Raw genomic sequence first — 12901 nt, 5'->3', positions numbered from 1 at the left:
AGTGGTCACTATTGGTTTTAATTGTTGGCATAAAACCTTACTTGGCAATGAGTAATGGAGATCGCTGGTGATAGTAGAAAACATTGTGAAAAACCCCTCCCTCTGAAGGTACGTTGTTAACAATCATAGTTTTTTAGAAGGAATAAATTTTAATAATAACAATAAGCGCAGTAAAACCACCAACAAACAAAACAAAACAAAACAAAGAAAAACAGACACAACAAAAATTAGTCCTTGAAAACCTGTGACATAAGATAAGTTTTGAGAAGAGATTTGAATGTTGTGGTACAAAGACAAGTTCTAAAATTAAGTGGTAGAGAGTTCCCGATGCGCGGCGCAGCTGAAGAAAAAGACCTGTCTCCCCATGAGTGTTGAGACTTGGGTTCAATGAGAAGAAGCATGGAACTTGATCGAAGATTTCTTGATGGAGTGTAAACTTGGAGAAGTTCAGAAATATAGAGGGGAGCCTTGCCATTAAGTGCTTTGTGGACAATGAGCATCAAAACCTCAGAATTAGATTTTGGGGTTCTGATTTTCTTTGTCTGATTCAAATAACTTGGATGTGCATCATGCATTGACTGCAAGGAGTTTATTACTAGCTCCATGCTGCAAGGCTGTCGATTACTTCACCACTGTGCCTGATAAAATCATGGAGCAGTCTAGTTCCATTTTTTTTTGTGTTGCTCCATGATAAAATTAATTTGATAGTCCGTGCACTACACACTATCCACCTCCGTGACTGTACAAAAGTACACAGTCTTTTTGTTTCGACAATCCGCCTGCAGTGTTCGATTTTGCTACAATGCTCGTGTGCGGGTCCAGGGCCCAATCTCATAGAGCTGCTAAGCACAAAAATTTGCTAAGCATGAAATTTCTTCCCCGATAAAAACAGGATTACCAGCCAAATTTCCATTTGTTGCATAGTGATTGTTACTTGTGTTCAGCTTTTGTTTGCTTATCCTGAAAATCACATGGAAATTTGGTTGGTAAACCTGTTTTTATCGAGGAAGAAATGTTATGCTAAGCAAATTTTTGTGCTTAGCAGCTCTATGAAATTGGGCCCTGCAGGTGTTGCTTTTCTGCTATCACCGCACCGCGACTGACCAACGACTTACTACAGTAAATAATTTGTCGGGACTTGCACGTTTACAATGTACATTACATTCCACCCATGTGTATTTACTCAACCTACCCAATCGTTCTTAGTATTGTTGCACCGCGTGGTGATATATCGGCCCCATGGTGTAACGGTTAGCACTCGAGACTCTGAATCTCGCGATCCGAGTTCAAATCTCGGTGGGACCTTTATTAAACGTAATTTTTTTTCCCCACTTCAGATTAAAAAATTGTTCTTTCCTTTTCCCCAAGTATAAAATTTCAAACTACTAAAAGATAGAATAATTGATTTGGACTTCATACAATTTTGTACCACTACCACAACTTTTGACCCATATTCCAGGAGGACTCTTGTCCTTTGTCATTTTGTGGTCAGTCAGACGCTACCCATGGCCTGACCATCTGACCCGGAACTTGACCAAGGCTCTAAGGATTTGAACTCGTATTCAATTTTTGACTCATTTCTTGGTCAAGACACGGATTTGGGATCGTCGATTTCTGTCCTGTTCATCATCAACATGGCCATTGCCGATGTGCTTTTCAATTCTGTGGACATTTATTTTTCTAATTCGATTCAAAAAGGGAATCCTCAAAAGATAAACCCATATTTATTTGAGGATTCAGTCTCGGTGGGACCTTCATATAATGTACATTAATCTTTTCCCTGTGTAGTAATACAATGGAGATTTTGTTTTGTTCAATGTCCAAATGAGTACAGGTAGAGTTACAATGCAAACCAAAATTTAGAGTTCATACTCACATAATGCATAACATTTTTTAGGGGCGCTGGATACATTTCTCAACATAATAGTGCATGAAATAACAATTAATCTTTGAAAAACTTTACTCAAGTCATCGAAGGTGCAAGAGAACAATGTAAGAAAAACATCCCTTTTGCACAATTAATTTGTGGGCTTAATTTCCAGATGCCTAAAAAAGTTTTAGCGATAAATTTACGAACTTGTTGCGAAAACTTTGAAGGTTTTCTTCTTTGAAGCGCACGCGCCAAAGTAGAAAATGCATTATTCATAAGCGAGCTTACAGGGCAAGGACGTGTGTCTGGTTCCTTCCTCGTTGTTTGTGTTGATACAGCGTAATTTCAGAGAGCCCGACTATACACGTTGCTCCATGAAAATCCCATGTAAACTGTTTGTTGTTGACATTTCCTCTGATTCTGAGCCCCCCAAAAATCAGCATGGACAGTTTGCAATGTTATTAGCAATACTGAATTAACACGGTTTAGATGGTTTAACCAGTATGGTGAGTACGTTATGGTTAATGTAATTACAGGGCCTGATCGTCTTAATTTTCTTTCTAAAATAAAAGTGGAAACTGAACTTCCCACTTTGACTTTCTACCGGGATAAAAGCAGCCATCTGGTGCAGCAGTGGTGGTCGTCAGACGGTTTTTGGACATGTCACTGTTTATTCCGTTCTACCAGTTCATCGTCTGGCGCTGGCAGACTGCCTCCGGAGCGTCTTAGTTCTAGCCTCCAAATAGGCCCAATCCAGTGTCGTATCCCAATGATACGATTTGGATTTAATCTATTTATAGTAGCTAGCAATTTACTTTAGTCTTTTGTGATGAAGTAGGTAGACTTTAATAAATATAAGAAGTGACCTACTTTTGAATTTGATAAATCTCCTCCATCATGTGGACAAACACTAAACAGCTATAACACATTACATGTACTCATGACTCAGCGTATTTGGCAATTATGATGGAATAGGGCTAGAAGATAACTGCTGATTTGAGAAGTTTTACTTGCACCTTGTAATTCATCTGATTGGCACTGACTGGTTGGAGTCTTGTTGAGCTGTAAAAATGGCTCTCTTTTATTTTTTTTAACATCAATCTCATAATCACAGCATGGAGGAATGAATTAGCCTCCACGATCACAGTTTCCATTACGCTGTGATGAGACCGATGTTAAAAGGGAGCCATGAACAGCTCAACAAAGTGGGCTATGTTTGGAGTAGCGCCCATGCTGCGCATGCACATTATTATTCTTCCTTGGCTTTATATCAAGACTTACAGACCATTGCCCAGTACCACATAGAAGTAGAAGTGTTCATGGGGTTGAGTGTAGGCAACTCTTTCGAAAGATTTGGGTATCCTGCCACAACTTTTTCGCTAATTTTTTTTACGTAAAGGAATCTAATTTGAGTAAATAATATAATTTTTTGTTTATAACAAATGAAAAGGTGCTGGCTGGAAACAGTCGATTAGTAAATTTCACTTGTCAGCAACGCCTAATTTTTATAAATAATTGTGTCTTCAATGTTCTCCTCACAGGTTAAAATGTCCGAGTAGTTCAACTCCCATGGGATAGGCCTTCAGTTCATCTTCAGCAGACCAAGATCATAAATTTTTCCCACTACGTCTAAAATGAAAAAGAGTACAAGGAGCAAGACCCTCCTGGAGGTGAGGGTGGACTCCGCCCTTTACAAGATGGCCCCGCCCAAACTGACTCGCTCATCGTGGTGTTCTGTATTTCTGGTTTGCATAAAGACCTTCGCACTTATTTTATTCTTCTACACATGCTCCATCTGCTTGACTTTTTACAACAAGTGGATGTTTAAGGTAAGTTTAAAAAATTTCAACATTTGAATCTTTCAAAATCCATCCCCAAATATCGTGGCCTATAGTGGGTTTAAAATGTAAACAAAGCAGCAAGCAAACAACAAAAAGCCTGGTACTTTCTGATGAGTGCTTCTGCTCATGATGCTGTAGTACGATGGGCACCATGCCAGGCTATACCACAAAAATACTGTGATAAAAAAGTCAAAATGAAAATGCTCTAAAAGCACCATGGATTTCCAGTGGCCAGGGTCCAATTCCATTAAGCCTGTATGTATGCACAGGAAATTTGCTAAGCACAGAAAAGTATTGCTTAAAGTCAGTGGACACTATTGGTAATTAGTCAAAATAGTTATTAGCAAAACATCTTACTTGGTTACGAGAAATGGGGAGCTGTCGATAGTATAAAACATTGTGAGAAACGGCTCCCTCTGAAATAACAGTTTTCAAGAAAGAAGTAATTGTCCAAGAATTTGATTTTGAGACCTCAGATTTAGAATTTGAGGTCTCAAAATCAAGCATATATGAAAGCACACAACTTCGTGTGACACCGTGGGTGTTTTTTCTTTTATTATTATCTTGCAACTTCGATCACCGATTGAGCTTAAATTTTCACAAGTTTATTATTTTATGCATGTTGAGATACATGAAGTGAGAAGACTTGTCTTTGACAATTACCAATAGTGTCCAGTGTCTCCAGCTGTATGGTATTGTGCCCTGCCCATTAGTTCTTAAGCCCGGTTCATACTTCCTGCGAATGCGAATGCAAAGCGAATTTGACGTAAATGTGACGTCACAACCCTCCTTTCGCAGCGATATTCGCAAGTGAGTTGAACTGCTGCGAATTGTTCATTGCGAGTTTGTGGCGTCAACATTCGTATCGCATTCGCATTCGCATTCGCAGGAAGTATGAATCGGGCTTTACTGCTCATTTATCCTTTCCCTTATTAGTAGGATTTGAAACTTTGCATGGTGGAAATACGATATAGAAAGGTTTGCGGTAACACCATGTAATGACTATCTCTAAATGTGGTGGTTCTGAAAAGAACCATTGGTTTAAACTCACACCCCATTGGATTTCCCTTATTGTTGACACTTGCTTATATCCATTGTTGACCTTTGTGTATCCAATGATAACCCATGTTGACCTTTGAGTGTACAATGTTATACCCTAGATTAGTGTTCAGTTATGTCAACACACTTCTAAGGGTCTCAACCACTTTCCTTTTGTTAGGAGGAGAATGGTTTAACGCAAATAACAAAACTAGATCTTTCCAGTGAACTTACAGTGATGTTCCTGTAAGACCACAGGGATGTCACTGTGAATTTGCACTGACAATTTTCAGTTCAAGCAAAATCATGGAATATGCTCTTTAGTTATGCTTTGCACAGCAAAGACTTTCATAAGAAGTGTTCTTTTTACTTGCACTTTCGATAAGTTAGCCTAAATCAAATGCTTGTAGTTGTAATTAAATGTATGCTTTTGTTTTTCAGGGTTTTCGTTTTCCACTGTCCGTCACCGTTGTTCATCTTACAGTCAAGTTCATAATAGCATCAATAGTGCGGACTTGTCTAAAGTGCTGTAACAAAAGGAAGAACATTATTCTACCATGGTCTGTCTATATGAGGAAAGTGGTACCTACAGGTATGTGTCCCCCCCTTACTCTTTAAAGGATTTGGTACTTTTTCAAAATGTCCATAGATTTACATAGAACTTGCAGGGTTTGAAGATAATGATATTACTTACTGAGGTGCTGTAGTTTTTGAGAAATGAGTAAAAGAATGTCATGAAAATACCTTTGTAAATTATTATAATAATTTTCGTCTCATGAGACGAAAATTAGTTTCTTGACATTGTTTTACTCATTTCCCCAAAAACTACAACACCTCAGCAGGTAATATTTTAAGGGAAGCTTTCTACTATCATCATCTTCAAACTGTGTAAGTTTAGTGTGAATCTGTGGACATTGTGTTTTTTGTCCTACAAAAGTTACATAGACCCTTTAAAATTCAATAATTTGTACCTTTTCTTTGAGTTCTACCGGTAATTGTACTTTTATTAAACCCCACTCAGGAATAAGCAGTGCACTGGACATTGGGTTATCCAATTGGAGTTTGCTGTACATCACTGTGTCACTGTACACCATGTCTAAATCTACAGCCATTATTTTCATCCTAGTTTTTGCGATTCTTTTTGGACTACAGAGAGCGGTAAGCTTTGACAATTACCAATAGTGTCCAGTGTCTTTAAACATAGTTGAACAATTACCATCCGTGTCCGGTGTCTTTAAACATAGTTGAACTAATAGATGTTAAGTTTGCGGGGATAAAGATGAATAATTTTTGTTTTACCCATTGTGCACCGATGTGGTTTAGCACTGTAGACTTCCGAGCTCTGTGAAAAACTCACAGGCATATTACTCAGGTGGGATTCGAACCCACGACCTTTGCCATTCTAGAGCAGTGTCTGGTTGCTTCGAATCCTATGTTTTGGCAGCGGGTACGGCAACGATTTACAGCCATTATACACTTTTAGTAAACAGTATTGTCCAAGTCCCACACTTCGTGTATTACAACTTATATATAAAATAATAAACCTGTGAAAATTTAAGCTCAATCGGTCATCGGAGTCGGGAGAAAATAACACGAAAACCCACCCCTGTTTCCGCAAGTTTCGCCGTGTCATGACATGTGTTTTCAATAAATCCGTAATTCACGCTATCGAAAATTGATATTGTTTTAATGTTTTCTCGAAAAGTAAAGCATTTCATGGAACAATATTTCAAGAGAAGTATTTCACCATTACCTTCTGTAAACCCTGTAAATTGTTTGTAAATCTGTGAACTTTTTTTTTTCTTTTTCTGTACCGAAAGTGTACAATGGCTTTAACAGATGGAAATGTGCATCGGTGATAAAGAATATTAATTTTGGTTTGACCCATATTATTTTTGTTTGTTTCAAATTGACAGCATGGTTGTCAGATAGTCATCGTACTTCTCATAGCCAGTGGCTTGTTCTTGTTCACGTTTGAGTCAACTCAATTCAACGCAGAAGGTTTTATAATGGTTATATCTGCCTCTGTCATCAGTGGAATCAGATGGTCATGTGCTCAGATTATTACGCAGAATCAAGAACTAGGTAAGTACTTTGACCCAAGAAGACATTGTTGAGAAATGATGGGCACAGCACTGTGACACTATAGACCCTTCCCATGAAATATGTAAATTGCACATAGCGCGTGCGCACCAACGTTTTGGTTGGCAAAATGAGGGAGCATCGCGCTGTTTTGTACACGGCTAATGGGTGCGTGACGCAGACGCGATTGCGCGTCTGCTTAGTGCACAACTCTATGGCGTTTGCCAACCAACAGGGTCTGTACGCATGCGTGAATATAGTTAGCGTATTTCATGGGAAGGGTCCATTAGGAGTGCCCAATGTCATAGAGCTGCTTAAGCACAAAAAGCAGCTCAGCACACAACAAAATTATGCTTACAAGAATAAGGTTACCAGCCAAACTACATTGTTATACCTCTGTACAAATTGTGAAGTTTGATTGGTCGAGAACCAATCACGTGCCGTGCAACAAATAGGCATGCATCATGGCTAAAGATGCGCGCTACGCGTAGTGCACAGCGCGCCGGGAAACATGAAAAGTGATGTACACCGGTGAACATCACCTTGATCGTTCCCACTGTCGGTCAATTTCCAGCCCTGTACGAAACACACGCGGGTTCGAGGGAACATGTGATGAATTGTTTGTTATTTGAACTGTTTGTCTGCTTATTCAACCATGATTAAACTATGCAGTGCTCCGTCTTAATCATGTTTGAAGATGACAACAGAACTTCGAGAAGAGAACTAACAATGTTACCAAGGTATAACAAAACAATGATTGCTAGCTGTGGCTGGGGTCCGTGTGTTTTGTACACACTCGGTGGCTAATGGCACCCTCGGCTTCGCCTCAGGTGCCATTTCCACCTCGGGTGCCATTTTCCCCCTCAGGTGTACAAAACGCAATGGATCCTGTCACAGCGTGCAACAATTGTATAATGTCACATGTACACTCGGTGACTGTTATCCTGCTTATTTTACTCAGCAGAAAATGTTTAAGCAATGTTTTCTAGTAAACTGAGCCGAGTTTTGGGTTAAATGGTCTTTACGCACCAAAACCAACCAAGGCCCAATTTCATTTGCTCTGCTGACCACCAAATTCTGCGCTTACAATCACCCTTATGCGCTAGCTGTGTAAGCGAAGAATGACTAGTAACATGGAGTCACTCGCGCACTAGCCACAATTCCTTGCTAACTTGTGAAATGCGCTTGAAGTAAGTGCAGAATTTCCTGCTTTTGCAAGCGCCTTTGCTTACACCGTTAGTATACAGCCATAGAAGATTACCCAGGTCACTCCTATAGTGTCCACCATTCATTAAAAAAGCAAATTCACACTTTTTGCTAGTGCTATTTGCCAAGTAAGTTTTTATGCTAATAATTATTTGGAGTCATTACCAATAGTGTTCAGTTCGTGCCTTTAAAACCATTAGCAAGTTTTCTATAAAGCTAGAGTTTGTTGTGAGAATTTGAAATAATACTATATAATTACTTTTTTTTTCTCCAGGTCTTACAAATCCAGTGGATACGATATACCACCTTCAACCCATCATGATTTTGGGCTTAATGCCCGTTGCTCTGGTTGTAGAAGGTATAAACAAGTCTATTATTGCGCCAAGCCAGGACCAAATTTCAGGGCACTACTTAAGGCAGTATTCTGAGCTTCCGACACCCTGTAGAGCAAGTGTATCCATGAGCTATAAGAGCAGAATTCTACTGTCAACAGTGCCATGAAATTAGGTCATGCTGCACTGTGCATTTTGTATATCAAAAATATATACCATTTTTGTGTATATTCACCATACTCCCAGACATTGGTTTTTATTGGAAACGAAACAAACTTTTATTGTAAAAGTATTTGGAAAACCCCCAAATTTTGTATTGTTTAAGAAATATAGATACTATGTTAACATGGGAATCATTGGAGAATGTAAATTCGGGTCGTGGCCTTTGCTTAAAGGAACACGTTGCCTTGATTCGGTCCAGTTGGTCTTTAAAAAGCGTTTGGAACCATTTGTTATAAAATGCAAATGGTTAGATAGATAATTTAAAAGTAGAGTATAATAATCCACACTAACATGCCTCGAAAATGCACCGTTTTCTTTTTACGTCGCGAAGAAACACGGTCGGCCATTTTTGGGAGTCAAAATTTTGACTCCCAAAAATGGCCGACCATGTTAGTTCGCGATGTAAATGGAAAACCGTGCACTTTCGAGTCATACTTGTGTGAATAATTATATTCTACTTTCAAAACGTCTTTCTAACCATATGCATTTTAGAACAAACGGTTCAAAACGCTTTTCAAAAACCAACTCGTCCGATTCAAGGCAACGTGTTCCTTTAAAGCTTTTGGGGCATTTTGGTAAAAAGGTATAGAATGCAGATGCTTCGGGTGCACTTTGCTGCCGTGTATCAAAATATTTTAAAATAAAAACCTCCATTTTTCTTGCAGGTGTACACATTTCCTCCACTAAGCTGTTCCTAGGATATGAGGATATAAATGTCTTCCTTCATACGTGGTTCACTCTCCTTATTGGAGCAGTGTTGGGGTTTATGCTCGCTCTCTCCGAATTTTTATTACTTTCCAGAACATCCAGCCTCACGCTTTCAATTTCTGGAATATTTAAGGTGAGACCATAGAGTTACATACAACCAGAAATTAAAGGAACACGTTGCCTTGGATCGGACGAGTTGGTCTTTGAAAAGCGTTTGTAAATATTTTTTTAAAAAATGCATATGTGTAGAAAGATGTTGTCAAAGTAGAATACAATGATCCACACAAACATGCCTCGAAATTGCACGGTTTTCCTTTTACATCGTCGACTAACACGTTCAGCCATTTATGGGAGTCAAATTTTTTACTCCCATGACTGGCCGACCGTGTTAGTTCGCACAGTAAAAGGAAAACCATCAATTTCGTGGCAAACTTGTGTGGATCATTGTATTCTACTTTAAAAAAATCTTTCCAACCATATGCATCTTATAAAAATAGGTTACAAATGCTTTTTATAGACCAACTCGTCTGATCCAAGGCAACGTGTTCCTTTAAGCCTGGTTCATACTTCCTGCGAATGCGAATCGAAGTTGACGTGAATATGACGTCACAACTATCCTTTCGCAGCGATATTCCCAAGTGAGTTGCCCCGAGCTATACAGCTGCGACATTCGTTGCGAATTTTGTGATGCCAACGCTCGCTTCGCGTTCGCATTTGCAGGAAGTATGAACCAGGGTTTAGTTTCATGGAAAATACTGCTCAAGAAATCCCTACTAAGCAGTAGTCTTGGAATGTAAAGGCTTGTTGCCAGTATAAATGTCATACATTATATAGTTGTCTAGCCATTGTTTGCTGGTGGGTTCAATAGCTCATGGCACTCTGATGCTGAAAATAGAAGCTTCCAGTACTCGGATGTCAGGCAATGTGTCAAATTTCAGTATGTGTGTAAGCATTCATATCTAAGCTTCATGTTTACTTGTGTGTATAGACCCCTTGCTTGGACGTCACATACTCAAAAAGCACCCTCACTGGGGTTTGCTAGCGCCCTCACTTGGGTCAAAGATGGCAAATGATTGGAAGATAGCCGTTTTCTGTGTGTCAAAACATGCATGTGAGCTCAGCCTCTGTGTAGCAATTGGCGAGGGGTCTATTGATTGTGGTGATCACACAAGGCCTGAAGGCCACTTCAAGGTGTGGGCTACAATTGTTTTTTCCAGAGGCCATTGCCACCTACTCCTAGGGCTTAAACAGGGTTACCCCTTTTACAGTCCATACGAATGTAGGCTTGGGTATCATAGTAGTGGAACGTTTGTGTGACATACAGTTATATTTAGCAAAAAAAGATGTCAATAGTAATGCGGGTTAAGGTCTCGGGTTTAAGGTTTCAGGTTTATTTTCCATACCATGTGTACATGTACAATGTAAGGGAAAAACTAATTAAAGAAGTTAATAACAGTATGGGGAGGTCGCAGACAGAAAGCCTAGGCTTGTACAGGATCTGGCCTCTACAAAAAGAATACATGTATAAATAATAAGTAACAATCATGGGTTTTGAAAATAGATAAATAAGCAGTATTCAATATGAAGTTAATTGATTGAATAATTTAATTTAATAATTATTCATAACCTGACAAGTCAAGAAATTAAACTTAAAAGAAAACTAACCATCTAAAACTTAACAATGTTATTAACATTGAATCATTATGGCAATTTAAGTAAAAGTTCAATGCCCTGGAAGAAAAACATTTGTGCTGTATAATTTTGTTGACTCAAACTGGATGCTGCTATTATTTTATTATACTTTTTACTGCAGGAAATTTGTATACTGTATCTAGCCACCGAGTACAATGGAGACGAAATGTCTCCGATTAACGTCATTGGTATGGTCGTATGTTTAGCTGGTATTGCTCTGCATGTTGTCCTCAAAGCTGTTGCATCAAAAGGTAAGATAGAATGAGCATTGGTTGTTGATAAGAAAAGGGCCAACTTTCATAGAGCTGCTTAAGCACAAAAAGTAGCTAAGCATAACAAATGCTTATCAGAATAAGGTTACTAGCTAAACTACCTTGTCATATCAAATTGTGACTGGTATCCTGCTCATTGCTGCTTAGCAGAGAATTTTCAAGCAATAGTTTCTGTTTCAGCAGCTTTATGAGATCAGGCTCAGTCTTATAAGAAATTTTCTTTGATAAGAAATAAGAAATTTGATAAGAAATTTTCTTTGAAGGGGACGGGAATAACTTGTTTTTTCGGAACTTAAGGTAGTGCACTAAAAAACATGATTTGTAAACATTTTTGCATGCCTTTTTCATGAAATTTTATTATCTTAAAATGTGAAAATAAGTGTCATCTGCCGAAACTTCCACAGAGACAACCTTTTTATATATTTTTATATATTTTGTGAAAGTAAGGCTTTGCAACTTTTAAAAAGGGGATGTTTTTTTATGTTTGGAAACAATTTACTGTGACGTAATGTGGTTATGCGAAAATATATAATTTTTATATCCCCCAAAATTTGAATCTGAGAACTGTTACTGGCAGATAAGCTTGTCATACTGTGGGCTCCAATTATGGATTATTCTTCATGCATGGACATGACCAATCCGGATTGTCAGCGATTTCTAATAAACGCAACAACCTTTGAAAATTAAATTTTCTCAGATATTCAAAGTTTTATGGAATTTAATTGAATGGTTCCAAAAACCAAAGGTTGACTTTGCCTTTAAAGCCATTGGACACTTTCGGTAAACAGTATTGTCCAAGGCCCACACTTCGTGTATCACAACTTATGTATAAAATAACAAACCTGTGAAAATTTAGGCTCAATCGGTCATCGGAGTCGGGAGAAAATAATTGGAAAACCCACTCTTGTCTCCGCACGTTTCGTCGTTTCATGACATGTACTTAAAATTAATCTATAATTCTCGATATCGAGATTTGTTGTTATTTTTTATGTTTTCTAAAAAAGTAAAGCATTTCATGGAATAATATTTCAAGAGATATCTTTCACCTTTACCTTCTGTAACCCCTGTAAGTTATTTGTAAATCTGTGAATTCTTTTTAAATTTTTATCTGTACCGAAAGGGTCCAATGGCTTTAAGATCAATCGCATTGTTTACGTTCCCTATATCTCGGTTTTTAAATGGCTGTTAAACTTTTCATTCAGACCAAGACAAGACAAGGAACGGAACTTCAGGAAAGTCAGATCTGGAGCAGCTTCTGATGAATGGAGAAGCAAACGATGATGATGAAGAAGAAATATTCACTGCCAAACGAATGCACGTTACCCAATTATAGCACTTGTTGTTATATGTGTACGTTACATTTAAGGAACACATTGCCTTGGATCGGACGAGTTGGTCTTTAAAAAGCATTTAAAACCGTTTGTTATAAAATGAATAAAGTTAGAAAGATATTTTTAAAGCAATTTTTTTATAATGATCCACACAAGTAATAATAATATTATTACTGCAAGGAGTGGGGCGAATTTTTGAGATATAAGACCTAATCCTTAAGCACCATGTAATGGTTTACAAGGTGCCGTGGCGCAATATGCTGCCAATCCAGCCAGGAACATCGGGGCGAACCCCTTCTCTTGTCGA

General features: G+C 38.4%; 1 protein-coding gene and 1 non-coding gene across 2 annotated transcripts; both read left to right on the top strand.

Annotated features, from left to right (window-relative positions):
• The first annotated feature begins 1233 nt into the window (after positions 1–1233).
• On the top strand, positions 1234–1305 carry Trnaq-cug. Its single transcript has one exon. It is a non-coding gene; the product is annotated as a tRNA-Gln (tRNA).
• A 956-nt stretch (positions 1306–2261) lies between these two features.
• LOC117289392 (solute carrier family 35 member C2-like) lies at positions 2262–12697 on the top strand. The gene is made up of 9 exons (XM_033770495.1): positions 2262–2376; positions 3412–3699; positions 5191–5341; positions 5771–5907; positions 6666–6834; positions 8312–8395; positions 9257–9432; positions 11113–11242; positions 12466–12697. The coding sequence occupies exons 2-9, from the start codon at positions 3505–3507 to the stop codon at positions 12594–12596; spliced, it is 1173 nt and encodes a 390-aa protein (XP_033626386.1). The 5' UTR covers positions 2262–2376; positions 3412–3504; the 3' UTR covers positions 12597–12697.
• Positions 12698–12901: the final 204 nt, after the last annotated feature.

Source organism: Asterias rubens, chromosome 4, assembly GCF_902459465.1.
Source record: "Asterias rubens chromosome 4, eAstRub1.3, whole genome shotgun sequence".
NCBI classification, from domain to species: Eukaryota; Metazoa; Echinodermata; class Asteroidea; order Forcipulatida; family Asteriidae; genus Asterias; species Asterias rubens.
This window is presented reverse-complemented; position numbering and strand designations above follow the sequence as displayed.